Genomic DNA, 23,654 nt, shown 5'->3' with positions numbered 1-23,654 from the left:
TCAGCAGTAGTCTAGGCTGTGTGCCCTCCAGCAGAGAGGAAGATGTGCATAGTTTGGGGGGAAAACTGATGGAAAAATCTGTGAACGAAGCCACATGTCTCCAGAGATCATCTATGCCAGGAAACAAGGAGGTCATTCAAGCCACTCTCTGGGGCCAAAGACACTGAGTGCAGCCCAGAACCAATAAAAGATCTTTGGGTCTCTGGTGAATTCATGAAGCGACTCCAGCTTCAGCTGCTGCAATTATCATCTTTATAGGACAGCAATTTCTTGCATCTCTGTTGAGAAGGAGGAGGAGGAGGAGGAGGAGGAGGAGGAGGAGGAGGAGGAGGAGGAGGAGGAGGAGGAGAAGGAGGAGGGCAGAGAGGAGGGGGAGGAGGGGAAGAGGAAGGGGAAGAAATAGGACAGAGCAGCACTGGAAGAGGAACCTCTGCATGAGAAGCCCCACTCACTTCGGAGGCCACTTACCAAGGGGTATTTCAAGAGATGAAAGAAGGTTACAATAAGTACCATTTGGTTCATCCCTTTGTTTTTGTAAGATTAAACTCAGGTGAAATTGTTCCGACAGTTTCTCTCTTCCTGCCTCTTCTCTGTGCAGAGTCAGGATCTGCTGAGCTGGCTGGAATAGGATTTCATGGTGTAACCATGAGATGACTCAATGCCAAGGTCTAAGGTTATAGCAAGGTGTTTACGGCAGTGGCCGTACTCCAGGGTCCTAGACAGCTGGTCTTGAGCCCCAAAGCTCAGATGGAGAAGCAAGACTCCTTGATGTGTTATTGACCCCACTGATTCCATGGGTCAGAATTAGCCAGGAAACCGAACATCACGAGTGGGGATGGTGTGTCACCAGTCCAGAGGTCCTGCCTTGGACGTAGGCCGGAGACCGGGGGCCCAGTATTAGGCAATTAGGAGCCAGAACATGATCACCAGGGCCACAAACAGAAAGAGGCGTGACAGGAACTGCTCGTCCACGTACTGGGGCGTTCCAGGGACAGCTGGAGACACGAGGAGAAAAGAGGCTGTCAGAATGCTGCAGCTATGCACACTGTCCGTTCAGGCCAGAAATCGAGAGCACCAAGCTTCATCTCTTTACAACAGAAGCTTTCACACTAAAAAGATTTCCGAACCGCAGGTAATACCAGGCAAAACAAAACTGGAATTATGAAAACATGTGGAATAACATAACAGTGAGGACAAGGTCTCCAATTTATCCTAAGAGGGTTTGGCCTGCAGGTGCAAATAAAGTATAAACCTTCCAGAGGGAAAACTAAAAGCTACTGTTTGTTAAGCATCTGCTGTGTGCTAAGTGTTTTGTACACACATTATTGTTTGGTGGGTATTATTCCCAGTTTCTGTAAGAAGACACTGAAGCGCAGATCTGAGGCGATCACCACATGCTGCGGTTCAGAACTGGTGGCAAAGCCCCACCGTTGTCCTCTCCGCCTCTCTGCACACTGCCTTCTGAGGCACGGAGTCTCTAGATTCTGGCACTGGGAGTGGTCTCAGAGAACCCCGATGGAGGGAGGGCCTTCCTTTGCCAGAGGACAGAACCACGGCCCAGGCAGGAAAAATGTCCTATCTCGCTCACTGCCTAGCAAATTGGGGGCAGCCGTGGGTTGAGACCCTGGGTCTCCACGCCTCTCTGCTCTGAGAAAAGCCACCATATAGAGCTCCCTGTCCTGACTACAGGGGAAGGAGAGTTAAGAGAATAGAATCTATATCCCGCTGGGCAAATTGTACCAAACACAACAAGGTAAAATTGTGATTGTGGCAAGAGGATAAAGTGATCCAGAGTCCAGCCTGGTTGTGGAACTGTTTACCTGGGCAACCCAAGGTGGGCCTTGGACCTGGCTGGAAGGAAGCAAGCTACCAGGCAGCTTCCTGCTGCCTCCGTGGGGCCCTGTCCCTCCTTCACAGCAGAGCATGCCCTGCCCTTTGGGGTCTCCTTCCTCAGAGAAAACATGTGAACAGAAGAGAAACCTTTGAGGCAGATGAGGTAAGGAAGGGTATTTTCGAGATCTCCTGGTGCTGTACTACTCCCCAGTTAGGTGCTCTGATGGCTTCATGCAGGCAGGCAGTCAACAAAGACTTACTGATTGCCTGCTACGTGCCAAGCACCAGGGTGGGGGCCGGGGACAACTAGAATGGCCCAGGAGTGGGTTACTGTCCCTAGAGCATAAGTTCCTGGCCAAGAACCATGCACTGGTCCTTACCATGCTAGCAGATATGAGGTTCCAGTGACTGCAAGCAGAGCTCAACCACCCCCGGCAGCTCTGCACGCTCCATGGCAAGGATCCTGGGTGTCAGACTGTAATAAGCGGACAGGGTACCCAGCTCACTGCCCTGCTCTACCCCAAATGCAGCCGGCAGTCTCAAGCTGGTGGGGGGAGAAAGGTAGCAGCAGGTGGCAGGCTTAGGCAGAGTTCCCAAAGGGCTAGGGTTTGGGACTAGCCACATGTGTGTCCTGAGGGAAGCTGGACAGAGATGCCAGAGAATAGGAGGTCCTGACTCCTTGTGGGTCACCTTGCCCCTCTGGCCCCCAAGGGTCAAAGTGGGGGGTACGTGTGCAGGACTAGGCTTTTCCTCAGCTGGGTATGGTTTACACTTTTTCATTTTATGGGCCTGGGCTATGTCTTGGGAAACATTACTGAGCATTTTCTGATTTGCAAAGCAGAGCTAACACGTCTGTCACATAGGCTTATCCTGAGGACCCTGAGTTTGTAAGAGAAAGCCCTCTCAACATTCTCATCAGCATGACTGTCTGCACTCGGAAAAGTTTATTAGCATGTTTTGAAAAGGCTGATTATCTATGTAGTAACAATTATCTGAAATCTATACACTGCCAGATTCCAAGGAGCCTTCAAGCAGGATCACCAAGGGAACAGGGTCTTCTTACCTGGAGGAGGCCGCCCATCGTTTATGTTAAATGCCGTGGCAAATATCCCAAAGGGAAATGCCCCAATTCCAAAAGACATCTGGAAGCCACCATCTCCAAATCCAAATCCTTGAAATCCCTGTGTAGAAAAACATGCAATTAAGTAGAACAAGCAGGTTTCTCCTGCACCTGTTAAACACGTCACCTTACAATGGGGTACCCACCTCTCCTTCCTACCCTCTGCCACCTGTTTCCAAAGGGGAACATCTTTTCCTCCCATTTAGACTCCAACACAGAGAAATCCTGGTGGCTGCCCTGCCCTTCTAGCCTCCAAGGGTCCCAGCTAAGGAGTTATGAATGCCAGAAGGAATTGGCTCTGACCAAAAGTAAAACACTCTGTTGACGCAAGTCAGGGTTCTTAGAGCTCCAGGTTCTTTCCCAGAGTCCCAAAATTTACTAGCCAGTAAATTTTTCTACATGCTTTGTAACAGCAAAATTAGTAATACCTCTTATACCAAATTACAAAGGAACGTCAGTACAAGCTACACATTATTGGTGATAGCAAAAAAATGCAACTCTAATTAATTAGCCAACAATGGAGGTCATGATGAAAATCTTCATCCATGCTCTCTGAAGACCATTCCACTGACTATGCAGCAACATAGAAGAACTCTGTGACCAAGTTATCAGATGAAATTGTTTGAACACCATGGTGACAAGCACATGACAAGACACTATGTAGGTATGTGGACAAGAGATGGGTATTTTCCCTTAAAATTTTCTTTTAATACTATTACAGAGAATTTTAAAAGTTCAAAACACCTTTTTTCTGATTATAAAAGTGATACACGTTTGTTATAAGAAATTCACACACTACAGGAATAACTGACAGAAAGTTAGCGGTCTCCTCACGCATCCTCATTTCACAGCCCCTCCCCTGGGCAGCTTGGTGTGGCATCCTATACATATATAGCTTTCCCCTATACATGTTCTACACTGAGTCGTCTTTCATATGAAAAGACTCCATGGGCATCGTGATACTGTGAATAAGTAACTCCCCCTTTCTAAGTGCTAACTCTGCCCGGCACCATGTGAAGGACTAGGATACAGAAGTCACAATTCTTACACTAGCATCACCCACATTTGACAGATGACCATACTGAGACTCAGAGAGGTGAACTAACTTGACCAAGGTAGTAGCGGGTAGAGGTTAGATCTCAAACTAAGTCAGTGTGATCCGAAGCCCCATGCTCTTAATTACTGTGCACATCTTACAAAATATTTGTCTCCTCCCTCGCAGGCCTCGGTAGATCTTTAGAACAAATTATTAAAAAATAATAAAAAGAAGAAAAATGACTGGGTCAGCGGCTCTCCACAAACAGCCTTCATTTGTGAGTCTTTCACAAGTCATGCAAGTGACTGCTCCCTACTTCGTACTGAGCAGCCTGGCATCCAGCTCCAAACTTCTTGCTGGGCGGCACCACCTACTATAAAGCTTCATGGTCAATTAATAAGAGGGTAAACCTACATGAAGGAAAACAACCAGTTTCCATCTCGATGCAGAAATGCCTCCTACTAAGACCCAGCATGGCTGAGAGTCTGAGGGCTCCTGGGACTAAGGCTGCCTTACCCAGAACGGTGCAACTGTTTCATCAGGAACCACTACCTCATTCAGTGCAATCCCCACGACTGACCCCCCGGCCTCCGTTTTAGCAATGTCTATACAATCCTGCAAGTCCTCACATTTGGTGGGTTTATGTTCCTGGGGCAGAGCAGGCAAAAAGCATCACTGGTGGCTGCAGGTGCTTATAAATGCTAGAGGTATGCACAGCATTTATCAAGGCCCGGGCTTCTGACTTCCTGGGGCCTCTGATTCCTGGGTTAGGAGCTAATACTCCACTGGGAACCAGAGCCTGTGAAGGGTAAAGTGCTATTGCCTCGTCATCAAAAGCAGGGATTTCAATACCAGCCCGATGTGCGTTTCAGCCCTGTCTGTGAAGTCCTGGACAAGTCACTTCACCTACTAGGTCTCAGTATGCTCTTCTGTTAAATGGCTGATGTGAAGCTTAAACGAGATTGTGCATATTAAACCCTGTATATATAGTTATTTTCATATAATAATCATTTGACAACTGTTCATTGATATTTTTATTGAGGGTAATCTGGAGATCAGACCCTTAATTTCTATCAAGATCCCTGACTCAATAAGCCTATCCCTGGGAATCCTAAGGAAATGCCATAATTCAAATGAGAAAAAAAAAATATGTGCAAAGATGGTCACTGTAGCATTATTTACAATAGCACAATCTGGAAGTAAATACAAGGTCCTTTGATATGGAAAACCTAAATTATAATGCATCAATAGTCAATGGATTGTGGCCTTCAAAAATAATAAAGAGGACACTACAGAGCATCATGGAAAATACTGCCAAAATTAAAATTTAAAGCAGAAAAAAAAATGGCGATGGATACATAAAAATATATATACACAGGCATACAGATGAAGAGAAGATGGGGAAACAAAGAGATACTTGTGGGATTCTAGTAGTGTAAGTAAATATTTTGCTTTTAAAATTTCTTTAATTTTTTTTTTTTTTTAAGGAGGGCACAGCTCACCATGGCCCATGGGGGGATCAAACCGGCAACCTTGGTGTTATCAGCACCACACTCTTTAACCAACTGAGTTAACCAGCCACCCAAAATTTCTTTAATATTTTAACAAGAAATTTTTTTAAAGACTAACGTATGATTTAAATGTGCAAATTTTTGGAGCCAGCAATTCTACTTTTAAGAATTTATCCCAGTAAAAAAAAAAAGGGGGGGGAACAGCTAACTGTCCAACAGTAGATTAAATAAATTATGTGAAGTCTATACATTGGACACTAAACAGACACATAAAATATGACTGACGTGCTGAATATCTCCCTCTCTCTGACAACGTAAACTCCATAAAGGCAGGATCTTTGCTGCTGTGTTCACTAGTGCCTAGAATGGCAGCCAGACACACAGAAGGCACTTATATAGAGAATGAATAAAATTTTAAGAGTTACAAAACAGAAGCCAAATATTGTAAAAACTAAATAAAGATATGTATATATACATATTTATCTATAAAATACACATACATAAATAGATCTATAAAATTTCTATGTGTGTATAGATAATTATGGAAAAATACAAAGAAAAATAGACTAAAATGTTTCTATTTCCCCCCTCTTTTCCATACTTTACAATTTTCCCTTTAGTTTTATAATCAAGGAGGAAAACATATAGGGCCAAGAGAGAAATTTCTAAAGCCATGGGCTCATTTCTAGAAGCTTCTCTGAGAATTTTCCTCACCCCTCTGTTTTCCGGCTCTGGCCTCTGTCCTTGAGGACGGGGAGGGGTCTTCTCTCTGAAACAGAAACAGTGTAAAATAGGTTTATGACAAAATGCTTTCAGTTGCTCCACAAGTAGAGTGGGGATTCTTCACCAGGGCCACGCCCCCTTTCCTGCCCAGCTCATGAACCTATGCCAAAATAGACCAGATACTAAATAACTCTTTGCTCTGCCTACAATTGTTTTTTCCTACCCATGGAAAACCAAGAAGAAAATCAGTTTGTTACAAGATGTTCATCAGATTGCATTCAGCCTACTCCTCTCAGAGAGCCCCACTCAGATTGGTTATGAATGCAGATTGGTTATGAATGCCAGCCGGACACCTTTCCCTGGACCTGTGTGATACAGGGCTCATGGATATAAAAAATAAAAAACCCAAATCCAAACTGAAACAGAGGGTGGCCCGTCAGCAGAGGCAGCTGAGATTCAGGGTCTCTCTGATCTGTCCCTATTAACTTTAGCTTTATCTCCCAGTCCTCTTGGGCAAGTATCCACACTATTCTTTTTGTCTCTGGGTCCCGGCCCCTTCCATCATTCTTCCCACGAATATTGGACTGAGGGCTCATTACCCAACATGCACAAGGCAGGATGAGACCAATACTAAGACTGATAACAGACTACGCTTGAGCTGTTCGTGGTTTAAAGGAAGCTACAACCAATCACAATACAGTGTGGGAAAGGAGTTCTTTAATAGAATTTAGTATGAACTAAATGGGGTGGGAGCATGGGTGAGAGCAAGTAATGTGGGGAAGAAGGGCCACTTCAAGGAGAAGGTAAGTTTAGGGCGGCTCAGTAAAGATGAGGAGAAGTTTGAGGAGATGGTGGGAGGAGCTGGGGAGGGCAGAAGAGGCAGAAGGAAAACAAATACAAAGAAAGGCTCATGAACGTGAAAGGGTAAGTCCCTTTAAGAGAAGTCCGATACGTCTGGGCCCAGGGTAGGGTGGGAGTAGGTCCGAGACAGTGCTGGGGAGTTCAGGGGTTGGGATGGGGTATGTGTGTGTGCCACACCACGAAGGGCTCTCAGGACTTGTGTTTGTGCCAGAATGTTAGACCCACCCACACCTCCATTTCCAGAAATCTCAAACTCCACAAAGCCTCACAACGCCCCTGTCCCCTCCTCCCCCCCATACTTTATACATCATTGTTGCAGCAACCCCTCCTTGCAGACTCTCCTGCTAGACACCTGCTTCCCAGACTGCTCTTTACAGTACTTCACACACATGGCACTGTAACGCCTTGTGTGCTGCCATGCCCAGCACATTGCCTGCCCACTGGCAGATGCTCCGGGGAGTCTGCACTACAGCTCAGCAAGCGGCAATCTGGCTCCCCTCCCCTCCTGGCTGGCTCCCATCTGGATCCCAGCTGCCTCAGAACTGAGGGTCTACAAGCACTAAGTAAAGGGAGGGGTGAGTCAGTGCTGAATGGAAGTGAGTTCATGTCCAAGGGGAGGAGTGGGTGTGGGAGGTTCCCCAAGGCCGTACCTGGGGTCCTGCTGCCCAGTGCTGCCCCTGCCGTAGAGGGGGATGACCTTATCTCGGCTGATTCCGGCTTTGCAAACTGGACACACCTGTCTGTTAGGTCTGGTCTCCAACCACTGCAAGCAAGAGAGAACTCATGAATGGTGCAAGCCCACCACACAGCAGTCAGTCAGAGCCAGCAGAACACGGACCAGAGGCCTTAAATTGGAAACACCAGCACCAGCACAGAGGACCTCAAGGAACCCGACTCTCTGACTCCTGCTCCTGCCACTCAATAAATATTTACTAGCAGTGAAATCAAAATTGCCTTTAAATACCATCATAATTAAAAGCTTCTTCATGCTTCGCTCTCTCTAGGGGCTCCCAGCAATACAGCAGGAAATAACTGCAAGCCTGGAGCTATGTCAAAGGGTCTGACAAACCCAGCCTCAGTTTAGGCTGTGGGTGTAGGTACAACGAACTTTAAATCTCCACCTTCTCCGATGGACCAGTTTTATTACCCTGGCAGTCAGATACTTATTTTGGTGTTTTCTCATTTTCACAGCATTTCCTCAACAACTTTGTATCCATCCCAGACAATAGCATCTGGACATAAGCTGACCATTTTCCAGTGATTTACAATGTGCTAAAGTATAGATTTTGCTCATTACCTAAATCTGCTTAGTGTTTTTTATGTGCTTTCACTGATTTTTGCATTCCACTACTTCTTCCAATATTAAAAACACCAGAATCCTGGTTTGGATTTCTCAGGCCCTTTCACTGGTTATATTAAAAACATTTTGTTTAACTTTCTTAAAAACAAAATAAAAATGATAAAAACACATTACCTGTAGTGTCTCTGTAGACACTAGAATATGTATAAATAATTTAATATACATATTCTCAACATTTACCTTAGAATATAAATTTCATTTTTAGACCCAATGATACAAAGTTTATCATATAAATGTGAATCTAGGACTTTGGGGCCAAGAAGAAGGAAGCATTTAATGATTTTACATCCTATTTCCTTTATCTTACTGTCAAAAGCTCCAAAACTTCTGTCATGTGCTCTTCATAAATTTACAGCAGATATGTTCCACCAGGTTCCACTGGGGTCAGTGTGCACAGCCCCGAATGTAGCAGGAACCCCTCTAATTTCCCCCACTTTCTCCCATCCAGATTCTGAGGCTCTACCAGTCCGGAACGTCATTCCTAAGCCACCTACTATGTGGGGCTCTACTGCCAACAACCGTGGAGACAGCCGGCTCTGTGATTATTCACAGCCAGTTATGAACGCCAGGCCCCGCTGTCTCACCAAAGAGCAGCTGTGTCTTGGTGAGACTTACTGGTTTTTATAATAATCTAAAACTGGGAAAACAGACTCCCCCGTCCTCACAAAAGCTCTCTGTTGAGACCAAAAAAGTTTCCCTCTTAACATTTTCAAGACCTTTAAGGGTATTATTGATACGATAGGCGGTACTTTTTATAGAGGCACAATCCCAAAACTAAGAATCTAACATCCTATCAAATCCAATCCAATTACAAATAAGTAACTGAGACCCAGAGATGGAGCGGCCTGCCAAGGCCACAAAGGCCATGGGTAGCAGTCAGGACCATCCTGGTATTACGCTGACCCCTTGTTTCATCAAGTGCTGTCAGTGAACAGGTTTATAATGGGGGTGGGGGGGAAAGTAAGCAAATGAGCCCACAAGCAGGGGAGATTGCAGGTTCTGACTATAGTCTCCTGAGACCAGGGGTCTCTTGTGCAACCATAGCTGATGAAAGACAAAGTAAAATGAAATGCGTCTTACCTGATGTAAACACGGCCAACTGTCAGAGTCCCCAGGGCAACCAGTCATCAAGGAGAAAAAGAAAGGGAGAAAGGAAGAAAAATGCTTTCATTAGTAGAAACACTGAGGTGGGGGCATAAAAGTGGGAAAACAGGATCAAACTGTGGGGCACTGCCACCCCAGTGAGGGTCTGGGGGGACCGCTGGTGCCAGAAATTAGAAAAGACTGGGCTAAAGTCACAGGAAAAACGAGGCCAGGGAGATACGAGGCCAATCTCTTCCCTGGGATCCCACTGCCTGCGAAGACCCTCAGGTTGCAGACCATGTGAGACCCAGCTTCTTTACAAGTCAACCTCTGAAAGAATCCAACAAAAGCTGAGGACGCTCGGTGCAGAAAAATTCAGGGGGGCGTTCTCATGCTCTCGTTCACGCACGCACGCACACACGCACGCACGCACACAGACTATTTTAGAGTCAATTTCAGTGGGTTCATAGCCTCTTTGGACTCACAAGGAACGTGTGCATATAGATCCAGTTTAACTAAATCTCCAGGCTGTCCGCAGCCTTGAGAGCTCGGCTGGCAGTAATAGCTTCCAAGTTCAGATATACTGTAAAAACACCTGTAAGTAACAGGAAAGACAGGCGCTGCTTCGCAGAAGGGGCTACCTTCAGCTGAGTGAGTTACGCTGCAGAGGTTGGGACTCCATCTCTCATTTTTCAAACGAAGAAACCAAGCTCAGAAACATGAAATGATTTTCCTGTGACACCAGGACTGAAAAATAAGTCTCCTGACTTACAGTCTGCTGTCCCTTCTATCACTGGGTGCAAAAAAAATGACATTTACAGAATTGAAGGAAAAGTCACTCTAATGCCAGATTTTGAACTTTTGTCTCTCAATTCATTCATTTTACTAACAAATACCTACTGCACACATACTACGTGCCAGGACAGTGGAAAATGTGGATATGGTTTTTGTCCCTCAAACAGCATGTCTCCTCTAGCTGAAGAAAATTTGGACTCAGAGGATAATTCCTTTCCCAATTCCTGAACCACAGTTTAGCCTCACAATCTAGATACACCATCTCCCTGGACATACAGACACCTGACATCTGACTCCAATATTAACCTTGCCATGCTGTTCTAAACTGAGCCAGTGACACCCTAAATCATGGCAGATCTCCACTGGCTACTTCCCTGAAATGCAGTGGGGGTGGCAGGGGTGGGGGGTGGGGTGCAGAGAAGCAGAGGTAATTTGTCCTGGGGCGGCGGGGGGGGGGGGGAGTTCAGGATTATAACAATAATGATCAATCCATTTATTAAGCAATTACTGTATGCCAGGCTGTGGCTGAATAGCTTTACATTTGTTAATGTCATTGGATAGTCACACTAACCTTTGAGGAAGTGCAATTTTACAGATAAGAAAACTGGGGAACAACGACAATAGCAGATTTGCCGCTCCAATTAGAAGCATCTGTTTCATTTTAGAATCTGTGTTCTTTCCATTGATACCCTGACTTAATTCTTAATTTTGTCACTCATTTCAAGTCCTGGTTTTATGATACCTCAGTCATAAAACTGGAGTATCTCCAATTTCTAGGAGAGGGCTGATGACAATAGTTTCTGCATAAAACTTAATGATTAGGGCAAGAGCCTCCAGGTCAAAAATCTCTGCCCCACTCTATTCATTTACCAATAAACTTATCATTTCCACTGTTGCCCAGTTAAACTCCTCTAAATATTGCTTAAATGATCCTTTCTTCACACCACTTACCATCCAATAGCTCTGTCTCCTACTCAGTCAAATCTGCTGAGAGTCTGGCCTAACCCTCCCTTAACCATCTAACACTCCCCAGCCCACAGCACCCACTCAGGGTGTTATCTGAGATGCAAAGTAGCCTCAGGGTCTCAGATGAACCCAACAGTGCTTGTCCCTAGAAATTGACTGCCTTGGGGTGGCACACACTCTTTGCCTTACCTGGCATTCTCACCCTCCTATTACCCCAATTCACCCTTCCGGGTCCAGCTCAAAACTAAGAGAAAAATAAATAAGATCTCAACATTCACTCAGATTCTCAAGAGCCGGGGGGGCTTCTGTAACCACTGAGGATGGAATGGACTCTGACTCTGCCACTTCATTTTGATCTACTATATAAAATGTGGTAACAATTATTAGGATCATAGCTAACACAATATTTACCAAGTGCTCTCCTAAGCCTCATATTTCAAGTCATTTAATGCTCACAACCTATAAACTGAGGCAGAGTGTGTGCAGGTGCCTTGCCCAAGCTCATCCAGTAGGAAAAGTGGCAGAGTCAGGATTAATAATAAGGCAGTCTGGCTCCAGCCCTTGCTCATACACATTGTGCGACACGCCGCTCGGCTCAGCGCAGTAAGTGGCACATATTAAGTGCTCACTAAATGGTGAGTATTATTACTTTAGAGATGGGGATACGGAGCCCAGGGTGGGGACAGGATTTGCCCAAGGTCACTCAGCTCATCAGCAGCAGAGCTGGGATGAGGACCCAGGTTGCCTGCCCTTGGGCCCGAGTGTATCAGGACCCAAAGCGGTGGGAAACCTCCAAAGCTGGTCAGGGCTACGAGCTTTCGAAACTTGGCAGTATGCCATTTGGGGAGGCAGCAGGGGTACTGACCAGAAGAGGTGGCCGCACAGGCTGATGACGGCGTCCTTGGCTGTGTCCAGGCAGATGTTGCACTCGAAGGTGCTGTCTTGCCCTCCACTCTCACCAGCACCATTGCTGCTGCCGCTGGGCCCCCCTGCACTGGAATTCTCAGGGGATGCAGAGGCCGAGGGCCCCTTGCTTGCCATCTTTGGCTGTCAGCAAACTCTTGAGTGAAGATTCTCCCCAGGAAAAAACCTGAAAGGCAGAGAGCCCTTGACTGCCCATTTCTGCAGCCCACTGCCCCCGGCTTCCAAGCCAATACCCCCATCTTCTCTCAGCTCTAGAAGTTCAGATTATGACTGAACCCCTGAGTAAACGTCCTGGGAGCTGCAGAGGATGACAGTCGTGGGGCATTACCCAGAGAGCAATGACTCATAAACTTCCCATGGACACAGCTCAGAATGTACCACACAAACACACAAACTGCACCAATACAAAGCAGCCTCCAGACGTCTCTAAACAGGACCTGGGACCCTGTGTCACTGTCTCTCCATTCTCCCAGATAACCACCCGAGGTGATAAATACATGCTCCATCAAAATGAACATTCACAGGCTGTCCTCTAACTTTGGACAGCCTCTCTACTGGCAGATGACCCTGCTCAGGCCAGAAAGTTTATGACTAGTATATGCCAGAATATAAAGAAAACCCTGTGACTCTGAAAGGTTTGGAAGCTAGGAAGGAACAGAAAAGTCATCTGGTCCAATGTGTTCCACACTGAAATCTTTTACATTCCGCCTTCTGCCAGGTTAGAATACCTCCTGTCTTATTTTGTCTAAATCTATCAACTTTTTAGCCTCAATACCTTTAAAGAGGAGACTTTTGACACTGCTGAAAATAGAAAACCAGTATTACTTACTGTAAGCGAAAGATAAATACACATGTAATGAAGGAAAGTCTCTTATCCTCATACCACCTGAAACCATCTGGCACATTCATACCAGGCTATGGGCAAACTTGATCTGGTCCAATCCCCTTAAGAAACTGGCTACCTGACTAATGTGGAGCTGAGACTGGGACCCACGACACCTGGTCTGTATTTAGGCCACTGTGCCAACACAGACCGGGCCAGCCACCAATGCTGTTGTTCACTACCACCTCCAAACCAAAGAACCTACCAGGCGCCGAACAATGAGAACTAGACCAACACCAAAGGATACTCAGAAATCCTGGGTGCAGATTAAGAATCTGTCAAGAGCCTGATCTGACCACCCTCACATCTCAGAAATTCCAAGTAGGGAATGCTGGCTGGCTACCCGTCAGAGAACTGGAGGCTTGGATGCTGGTCCCAGCCAGTAGGTGTTTTTGGGAACCTACCTCCCGTCTTCTCTGTGGGCCACAGTTTTCTCATCTATAAACTGTGGCACTGGACTATATGGTCTCCTAGGTGCCCTTTCCAGCTCTGAAACTGTCTCGCCAGGTCACCTCACTCACTCTCTCCAAAGCAGGTAGCCCCCCCACAAGTCTGGGACTCACCAGTGGAGCACAAGACCACCACCTGACTTCAGCTTCCAAAGTACGAGGCGAGGACCCCAAATCCACAGTCCTCTTAGACCAAGAAGCCTTCCCACCAACTCAGGACTCTGGGCTCACGAGCATCCCTCACCACGACAGCAGCTCAGTGACAGCAGGGAGAGGAGGGCGGCTCACTGCCACTTTTTCACGCAGTTACATCATTTTACGTAATGTCCCAGAAGGACAGCTGGCTGCCAACTGCACCGTGCCTTGCTGGCCTCGGCTCCAGGACCTTCCCCAGGACCCTGTGCTTCCTCCTCTCCATACACATCTGCTCTCTTCCTCAGGATGGAGGCTGCCTGTGACGTCCACAGTATGGCCTGTCTTTGTTCTTCTAGCTCAAGTACCCAACACGTATTTCTTAAAAAAAAAAAAATCTTTAAAAACGAAGGACTGAGTGTACAGATGTGGAAAGACAACCATAAAGTCAGGTTTAAGGACCGATCTTGACAATCCTGACACAGCACCAACAGTGAAGCATTCTTGCCTTAAAAACAAAACAGACTCTGACCAAGCCTCTAAAATGAATTATCCATTTAGAGAAAATAGGAGGCATAGCTGCATGTGTTAACTCCAAGAGGATGCAATCAGCAACTCCTCCATGTGGGACTTTTACTAGGACAAATAATCCAAGTTCTCCAAAAATTAAATAGCATGGGTGGGGCGTGGAGCTATACTGCGACTTGAGACATACCAACTGGCAGTGTGAGGGTCTCACAGGAACCAAATTCAAACAAACCAACTATAAAAAGTCATTTGTGAGATGACTGACAAAAATTAGATTTAGCCTGGATGTTAGTTGACATTAAGAAATTATTGTTAATCTTGCTGAGTATGATAAGGGTATTGTGCAATGTTTTTGAAAAATTCTCATCTGCTAGAAATACATACTTAAGTATTAGTGAAGGAATAAGATGTTTGGAATTTGTTTTAAAACACTCCAGGGGGAAAAGTGAAAGTGGAGAGAAAAGATGAAGTAAGAACAGGAAAGTTGATGGAGCTGATGGTTTTTGGAGCTGGATGACAAATGGGGATTCACTGTATTCATTTATTTTTGTGTGCGCTTGTAATATTTCATAATAAAAGGTATTATTTCTAAAAGTCAGGTTGCAAAAGAGTAGGTATATGAACGAGTAAAAACAAAGTATATAAATGAAAGTACACACATACATACGCAAAGAAAACATCTGGAAGGCACACACTGAACTATCAACAGTTCTTTCTGGGATTATAAGGGCTGGGGAACTTTGAATTTTATATTCTTACTCCGTTTTAATATTTAATGACAAGCAGGTATTACTTTTATAATAACATTTTTAAAAAGGGAAATTGTAAAATGTCTGTATAATATTACATTTGTTACAATAATGAATATAAATATTATTGAATGTCTTTAAAAATGTGGAAGAACATACCAAACTGTTAATAGTGATTATCTCTGTATTGGTGGGAGCTTAGAGGTAGTGAAAAACTTTCTAAGTCCTCCCCATTCATAAAACTGATGTTATTACGTGTATTAATTTTGAAATCTGACAGCACAGTGATAGTACATGTTTTTAAAATTTCTCCAATCCTGAAAAGCTCTGAGTTCAAGTTTTGGCTCCACCACAAACTAGCCATGTGGCTTAGGGTAAATACCTTGATGGCTTCAATTGGTTTTCTCACCTGAAAAGTCAGGTTCTCATGCCTCCTACAAGGCTGCTACTGTGGCCTTATGAGGTACCGTGTTTCCCCGAAAATAAGACCTAGCTGGACCATCAGCTCTAATGCATCTTTTGGAGAAAAAATTAATATAAGACCTGGTCTTATTTTACTGTAAGACCTGGTCTTTATAATATATAATATCATATCATATCATATCATATCATATCATATCATATCATATCATATCAGACTGGTTCTTATATTAAGTTTTGCTCCACAAGACGCACTAGAGCTGACTGTCCGCCTAGGGCTTACTGTCGGGGAGACACGGTAACACAGTGACTGAAGCGCACAGCACGGTGGGTGGGGGCTGCTGCTGGGGAGAGGCACATATATGCCACTTGTCCTGGTCGGCTGCCTCTCACTCCCTGGACCCGACAAGGCTCTGCATGGTGCATACTCCTACCCACAGGCATAAGGGGACAGCCAGGTTGTGGCCACAGCCTCATGGGCCGAGCAGGACTGGGACAGTGGCTCGGAGGAGAGAGGACCCTGGTGGGCTCAGGGACTGGACAGAGGGAAGCAGGCCCTGAGCATGCCTGAGAAGCCATCCTACTAAACTTTTTTCCTGGTCCCGGTAGAGCCTACGGATTTGGGAGGCATCAGGTGGGAGTGGCCAGGGGACAGTGATGAGTCAGCTCCCAGTTTACAGGGAGCAGCAGCCTTGCAGCAGGCCAGGCATTGGGCCAGGCCTGCCTGCATGTCCCAGCTGCAGGCAGATCACAGCACTCTCATTCTAATTCTTAGCAGGCTAACCACGTGGTCCCCACTTGGGTTCTAGAGCATCATCCCGGTAGGCACGCAAACATTTGCTGAGTGGGTGCGGCACGCATGACTGAGTCTTGGTCAACTCCCAGGCCAGCTGCTCACAAACCTCTCTCTGCAATACATCCCGGGCCCCAGAGCTGCACACCCCTCCCTGGAGCCTCCTCTCCTCCCCTCCTCCCTACCTTCAAGCACAGGAAATGAGCAGCCTTCCCTGGGGACTTTCTACTGAGCACTTGTAGAACAACGAAATGTGGCCACAGCCTCATGGGCCCAGCAGGACTGGGACAGTGGCTCGGAGGAGAGAGGACCCTGGTGGGCTCAGGAAGTGGACAGAGGGAAGCAGGCCTTGAGCATGCCTGAGAAGCCATCCTACTAAACTTTTTTCCTGGTCCCTGTAGAGCCTAAGGGTTTGGACCTGACCAAATAGCAACCGTATGGCTGGTTCTGTGCCCGTCCCTCCCCTGACTATTCTTCACTCCTGATTTGAATCTACTTTCTACTTGTGAAAACATTCACATCTACTACCACTTTTGACGCCACTTTACAGAGGAGGGCATCAGGCCAGGAAGGTTAGAGGATTTGCCCACGGCCAGGCCATCTGCAGTGCCAAATCCAGACTTTCCAACACAACACCAGCACCCTTTTCACTCTTACAGGTTACCCCTTTACCATGCAGCTTTACAAAATTAAATACCTCGTCTTTGTTTTCCTTCAAATTCACTGTGCAATGCTGTAACTTTTGTGTTCTTTGAAGTGAGTGCAAAGCAAACTCACCACTCATCCATTTATGCATTCAAACAACAGAGCTCCAGTACCAACTGTATTCACGGCCAGGGGGAGGGGCTGGTCACAGGGAACAGCAAGGCCAAGCTGAAGCTCTGGAGCCTAGAACGGGAGCTAAAGAAGACACATGGACTCCATCAAACTTGCCTGTTTTTCCTAAACAAGGAGCCTTCCCCGGTATCTGGTTCCTAGACCCTGTCAGGGATTTAAATAGAATCTAGACCTGGACAGGGTCCAATAACCGCTATCTTTAAATAAGTGTCTCCCACCTTCCGTTCCAGATGATTCTCTGATGAAGTGTTTTGGAAACCCAGCTCTCAAACAGGGGAGAACGCTATCAAAAGCACAAAGCAATACAACACAACACAGAGTTTGGCAGGCACAGTAACCTCAGGGCCTGTACTTCAGAATACACAACCCCAGCTGCAGTCCCCAGGGACTACGGAGAGGTCAGACAAACTTGGGAGGTGAGGAACAAGTCTACTGAGCTCTCAGATCAGCCATCACCTGGTCCATCCAGGAAAGAGCTTACCATTTATGAAACAAGTTCGCACCTAGTTTCAAAAAACATTCCTAAATTTGAGATGTCCAGGGTGGCACATGTAGTTCTGGGACTCAGGCAGATGCTTAATGATGAATGCAATGCTTAATGATCCCTTCGGAATACAGAGCCTGGATGCTAAAGTGAACTGAGCCAGCACCCTTCCTCCTATTACCTTGCCAGAGCTGGCCTGTCCCACCTCACAGGAACTGGGCAAGGGAGAGAACGCGACAGTTCCATATTCCTGCAGGAACCACCAGGGAACTCGACCTCATGAAGAAATCTTCAGGTTCTAGAGAACTGCAGGTGTCCATAATCTGCCTTCTCTTCTCCTTTAACTCTAAGAATTCCTGGACCGGGGTGTACAGAGGCATCAAGGAATGTTAATCCTAGTTGTGAAGATTACAAATTTGGGTGATAAATAACTGGCAGGATCCGAGATGGGACCCAGCAGAGGTCTTGTTCCGTTGGGCACATGCTTATTCATACATGCCAAGAACCGGGGTGTGCCGGCACCTGTCTGTGCTGCTCATTCAGCTGCTACTGGACCACATGTAGATGGGACCTGCATTCCAAGAATGTCTACATCACACTCACAGAAGGTTGGGGTGGGGAGAAATCTGAGTAAGTTGATTGGAACTTGGAACACATAGAAATGAGGCTCTAAATGTTTAGCCTCTGTGGAGTTCAGGTCCCTAGACTAGCTCACAGAGGCCTGGCCCTCAAATACAGGACCAAGAGCAGGAATGGCCTTCCAGGCCCAGAAGGACAGAGCAGGTTGAGAAGACGGGCCTCTTTTCCTGGGGGCTACACTGGTCCTTTTCTCTGGTATTCTCTAACCTCCCTATCTGTTCAACCAACCCCTCTCATATCTTCAAGGATTAAAGATCGTATTGGCCAGGGATTCAGGATACAGAGACACAGGATTCAAGTCTAAAGGGGACACAGACAAGTAAATGAGCAAAGCAGCCCAGCGTGCTGGCCGCTGACAGAGGCGCGTGGAGTGTATGCGGGCCGAGCATGCGGGGGAGGACAGAGACGCAGCACACAGGACAAGTGGACAATTCAGTGTGTCAAGTTCAGTGTGGCTGGAGCCCAGGGCACACACGGGGGCGGCAGGGCAGAAAGGACTGTGACTGAGACAGGGAGAAAGGCCTAGTGCCCTTCATGGTCATGGGGGAATTCCACGGTCAGCTGTGCCTACTTATTCACATTTTCTTCCATCATTTCTGAATTGAAAGAGTTTTTTGCTTGTTTTAAGTTTCAGTGCTTTCTCTTAAAGCTTAACAGATTTCATAAGAAAGGGGCAAAGAGGATTTGGATTGCCCTGGCACAAGCTTTTAAGAGTCATCCAAGAGGCTGCCTTTTGTCATTCCTATATCATTGTCTTAAAAATGTTCCTTAACTTTTTACTTAGGACTTTTGTCCTTAAAAACTAGCATGGCACAGAAGAATTGGATGGTTTTGGTTTCAAATCTCAGCTCTGCCCCTTGCTGACTTTGTGACTTCAGACATTATTTTCTCTCTGAGCAATTGCTTTACTCACAGGATACCTGGAAGGATTAAAGAGAGAGAACAGCAAGGAATTGGCACAGTACCTGGCACACAGTGAAGTGCTCAAGGACTGTTAATACCCCGTCCCCTGTAAGGTCTCTTCTTTACATGCCCCACGGAGCTATGACATCAGCAGGGACTTGGTGAATATGCTGAATGAATGAGTCACGACTTCCCTTTCTGAATGAGCGTCGTTCCTTGAAGGCATAGTAGGTGAGCCATCAGAACCGTGTATGAGGAAATCCAGAATGGGACACACTTCGCTTGAGCCAGGCAAATCAGATTTCCCCCCAAGTGTTTAAATCCGGAGGCACCTGTCCTTTATTATCTCTGTCAATAACATCAACACTCTCAGCCCTCCACATGAATTATTTCATTTAATCTTTACAGCCCGCCTTTGAGGTAAACCCACAATACCATTGTTCGCCTCCCCTGGCTCAGAGTGGTTAGGTCACTGGCCCCTGGTCACAGAGCCAGTCAGAGGCAAAGCTTCCCAACTCCCAAGCCAATGTGCTTAACAGACAGGACCTCAGCGACCTGCTCATGTGTTTGTCTCCTCAATCTCAGACCGACCTTCCAGGAGCCTTACTCAGCAGGGCCAGGCACCTAAGAGTACCTCATAAGTGTAGGTGGGCTGATGGATCTGACGCCCAGGAGTACTTACTACTGTATAACTCAGTATGAGTCAATTTAGCCAACTGAAGTGGTGGGAAATCAGTATCTGAAAAGAACAAGATATTCTTCAGTGATGTTTTTCAGAACTGGAAATGTTATATAACTGTTTTAGAATAATTTTTTTAAAAGTAAGTATGGCCCAAAACTCTTAAACAAATGAAAGGGGGAAAAAAAAAAAAAGATCAGGGATCTGCAACCAGAAAAAGGTTGCGTTTTCCCAAATTGGTCCCCACCTCTATTAGATACCACTACTCACACAGAGGATAAATTATTCACTAAAGTCACTTACACTAGTTAGACACCTACTAGAGCCACATGCACAATTCCTAACAAAGTAAATGTGCGATAAATGTACGTGAATGATGGGGATTTGCCAATTCTAATTCAAACCAATATAACTGGGTAAAACATTGTATTAAAGAAAAGATCTTCAGACTGGACAGATCCCAGCTAAGAGCTGTGGATTTCTAGTATAATACAGCACAAGGAACAATCAGAGCACCTCGCCTGACACTCAGTTCGGCCACTCGCTAAGGCAGCATCTTCACCTGCAGATGGGGTAATTGTTAATTGTGCCTGCCCTTCCTCTGTTATCAGAAAAGTTTTCAAAATGAATTTTGTTTTTGTATTCACAGTCAGTTAAATCCTTATTAATTCAGATTCAATAAAATCTCATTACAGATTTTACCTGAGGTTGAGCTAAAGACCTCTAAAATACTCTGAAGGTACAGTATAAAAAGAAAAGGAATAAGGTCAACAAGATTTAATTAATTAAGGAGAAAATGTTTCAGAGTTTAATAACATCCAGCATATACCTGACAAAACAATTACCTCCCTTCTCCTTCCAACAGGAGGTCCAGAGGAGGACCACCAGGATATGTAAGATGGACCAACCATGGTCAAAAATAATGAAACCAAAATGACACCATTTTGAATAATTTTTAATATTGACTTTCACAAATCAAAATCAGGCTGGTGTCCCAGGCCACCAGACGTTGGTAGTGCAGTCTGGAAAACATTTAAAGAATGCTAAGAACTAGGCTCAATAAAGAAAATAAATCAGACGAGGTGCTGGTTCCTGCCCTCAAGGAGTCCCTGGTCTAAGTGGAATTGAACTGCTATTTTTAAAAAAATACCTCACACTAAAAAATGGCTTTGCAGAGATGATATTGTTTAAAAAAAAAACAAGTTTCCTGGGCTTTTGCCCAGGATCTACTCCCATATTCAGAGAGCTATCCATCTTTAAAAAAAACGCCACCTGCCTATACTACAAGGTGCTTCTGAGGAGTAACTGTGAGTGTGGATGTTAAACAGTCAGGTGCTATAGAGACTACCACAGGGGTCAATGTAGGGACTGGTCCCAGGGCAGAAAGGCCCCTAGTCCATTTCACAGAGGCAGGTTTGGCTTGCTGCTTTGGATCTCTGCATGTGCTTAGGCCACCTGGGGTATAAGGGCACCCCCACTCAGTGGTGCTTTGCCCCTACTAATCAATGAAATGAAGAGACAGATCCATGTCATTCCCAGCTGATGTGAAGAGTAGAGAAACGGGGTCCACATTAGCCATGCAGCAATTTAGGGCCACCTCTGAGAATCTTAAGTCAGAAGCCATTTCCCGACTTTAAAAACTACACTTCTGGCAATGGTTTCGTGGATAAGACATGATAAGGCACAGGCAACAAGTGAAAAAATAGACAAAACAGACTTCATGAAAATTATAAATTTTGAGCATCAAAAGACACTATAAAAACTCACAGAATGGAAGAAAATATTTACAAATCATGTAGCTGAGGGATCAATATCCAGAATATATAGATAATTCCTAAAATTCAACAACAAAAAAACCAAATAATCTGATTCAAAGATGGGCAAAGGAATTAAACAAACATTTCTCCAAAGATATACAAACGGCCAAAAACAACATGAAAAGATGCTGCTCAACATCACTAATTAGCAAAACGCCAATCAAAACTGAGATACACCCACACCCATTAGAAGGGCTACTGATAGGCTTCCCCGACCCAATTCTAATGTGGGAGCAGGACCCTCCACACCAACAAACAATTTCTGGACACTACCAGGGTGTCCAAGAATTCAACTCCATTCTGACACTACACGGAGACAGCATCAGATGCCACAGGTTAAGAGTTCAGTCCTACAAGACTGCTCCCCCCTCGCGCCCCCACCCACACACACTTCAGACGCCTGCCACAAGCCCAGGATTTAACCTGCACTTCTGACCAACAAACTGTAAATCACAAGTTCCAATGACCCCCTCTTTGGGATCAATGAATTTGCTAGACCAACTCACAGAACTCAAGAAAACCGTTTTATCTATTACAAAGTATATTAAAGTACACAAATCAGCAGCCAGATGAAGAGATACGTAGGGCAAGGTCCCAAACAAAGGAACTTCTGTCCTCATGGAGCTTGGGGCCTGGTTTGAGACCCCCACACAATGGCACACAGAGTTCTGCTTCCACAATGTGGAAGCTCTCTAAAAAAGGACCAACAAGCTGTCTTCCTGGGTTTTCATGGAGGCTTCATTAATCATGATTGACTAAGTCACTGGCCATTGGCAACTGAACTCAATCTTCATCCCCTTCTTCCCCCCTTCAGTCCCGGGTGGGACTGAAAGTTCCAACCCTGTAATCACGTGGTTGGCTCCACTGGCAATCAGCTCCCATCCTGAGGTGCTTTCCGAAAGTCACATCATTAGCATAACAAAAGACACCCCATCCCACACTTAGGGAATCCCAAGAGTTTTCTGAGCTGTGGGCCAGGAACTGTGGATAAAGACCAAATATCTTAGAAATCACAGTATCACAGCTACTATTAAGACAAAAAATAACCACCACCACCACCCCAGAAAAATAACAAGTGTTGGTGAGGAGGTGGAGAAATTGGAAACCTTATGCACTTTTGGCAGAAACGTAAAATGGTGCAGCTGCTGTGGAAAACAGTATGGCGGTTCCTCAAAAAAATCAAAAATAGAATTACTATAAGATCTAGCAATTCCACTTCTGGGTATATACCCAAAAGAATTGAAAGTGGAGTCTCGAGGAGATATTTGTACACTCCTTTCATATCTGCATTATTCACAATATCTAAAATGTGGAAGCAACCCAGCGCCCATCAACAAATGAATGGATAAGTAAAATGTGGTGTCTACATACAATGGAGTACAATTCGGCCTTAAAAAGAAAGAAAATTCTACAGAATGTGGTAGCATTCTGACATGCTACAACACAAATGAACCTTGAGGACATTATGCTAAGTGAAATAAGCCACTCACAAAAAGACAAATGCTATAGGATTCCACTTACGGGAAGTACTCAGAGTAGCCAAGATGAGACAGAAAATAGAATTGTGATTGCCAGGGGTTGAGGGGGAGAAAGTAATGGCGGGTTGGTATTTTATGAGTATAGAGTTTCAGTTTTGCAAAAAGAAAAGAGTGCTGGAGACGGATGGTGGTAATGGCTGCACAACAATACGAATGTACTTAATAACACTGAATTGTGTACATCTAAAAATGGCTAAGATAGTAAATTTTATGTTATGTGTACTTTACCAAAATAAGAAAAATTGGGGGAAAAATCCCTACACTTTCACAAAAGGTCATCTATTATATAATTTCCTTCCAGGAAACATTTACAATAGACAAATTCAGAGACAGAAAGTGGATTAGAGGTTACCAGGAGCTAGGGTAAGGGGAGAATAGGGAGTGATTTCTTAAAGGGTACAGAGTTTCTCTTTGGGGTGATGAAAAATCTTAGAAACAGAATAGTGGCAATGGTTCACAACATTGTGAATGTACTTAGTGCCACTGAACTGAAACTTAAAAATGGTAAATGGGAAATTCTGTTAGGTATATTTTACCACAAGTTTTTTTTAATCTGTGCTATTAAAAAAGAAAAATTAGATTTCCATCAAG

At 45.2% G+C, this 23,654-nt stretch overlaps 1 protein-coding gene across 1 annotated transcript in view; it reads right to left on the bottom strand.

The window, feature by feature from the left end:
• Nucleotides 1–337: 337 nt before the first annotated feature.
• Nucleotides 338–23,654, bottom strand: part of RNF185 (ring finger protein 185) — a 28,930-nt gene continuing 5,613 nt past the window's right edge. The window contains exons 2-7 of the mRNA XM_033097956.1: nucleotides 12,154–12,378; nucleotides 9,525–9,543; nucleotides 7,735–7,847; nucleotides 6,215–6,269; nucleotides 2,897–3,014; nucleotides 338–995 (exon numbers count right to left, since the gene is read on the bottom strand). Of these exons, the coding sequence (XP_032953847.1) occupies nucleotides 898–995; nucleotides 2,897–3,014; nucleotides 6,215–6,269; nucleotides 7,735–7,847; nucleotides 9,525–9,543; nucleotides 12,154–12,329 (579 nt within the window). The 5' untranslated portion in view covers nucleotides 12,330–12,378 and the 3' untranslated portion in view covers nucleotides 338–897. The remainder of the gene's footprint in view (nucleotides 996–2,896; nucleotides 3,015–6,214; nucleotides 6,270–7,734; nucleotides 7,848–9,524; nucleotides 9,544–12,153; nucleotides 12,379–23,654) is intronic.

This window comes from Rhinolophus ferrumequinum, chromosome 25 (genome assembly GCF_004115265.2).
Source record: "Rhinolophus ferrumequinum isolate MPI-CBG mRhiFer1 chromosome 25, mRhiFer1_v1.p, whole genome shotgun sequence".
NCBI classification, from domain to species: domain Eukaryota; kingdom Metazoa; phylum Chordata; class Mammalia; order Chiroptera; family Rhinolophidae; genus Rhinolophus; species Rhinolophus ferrumequinum.
Note: the sequence above shows the minus strand (reverse complement) of the source record. Positions and strands in the feature narration are given on the sequence as shown.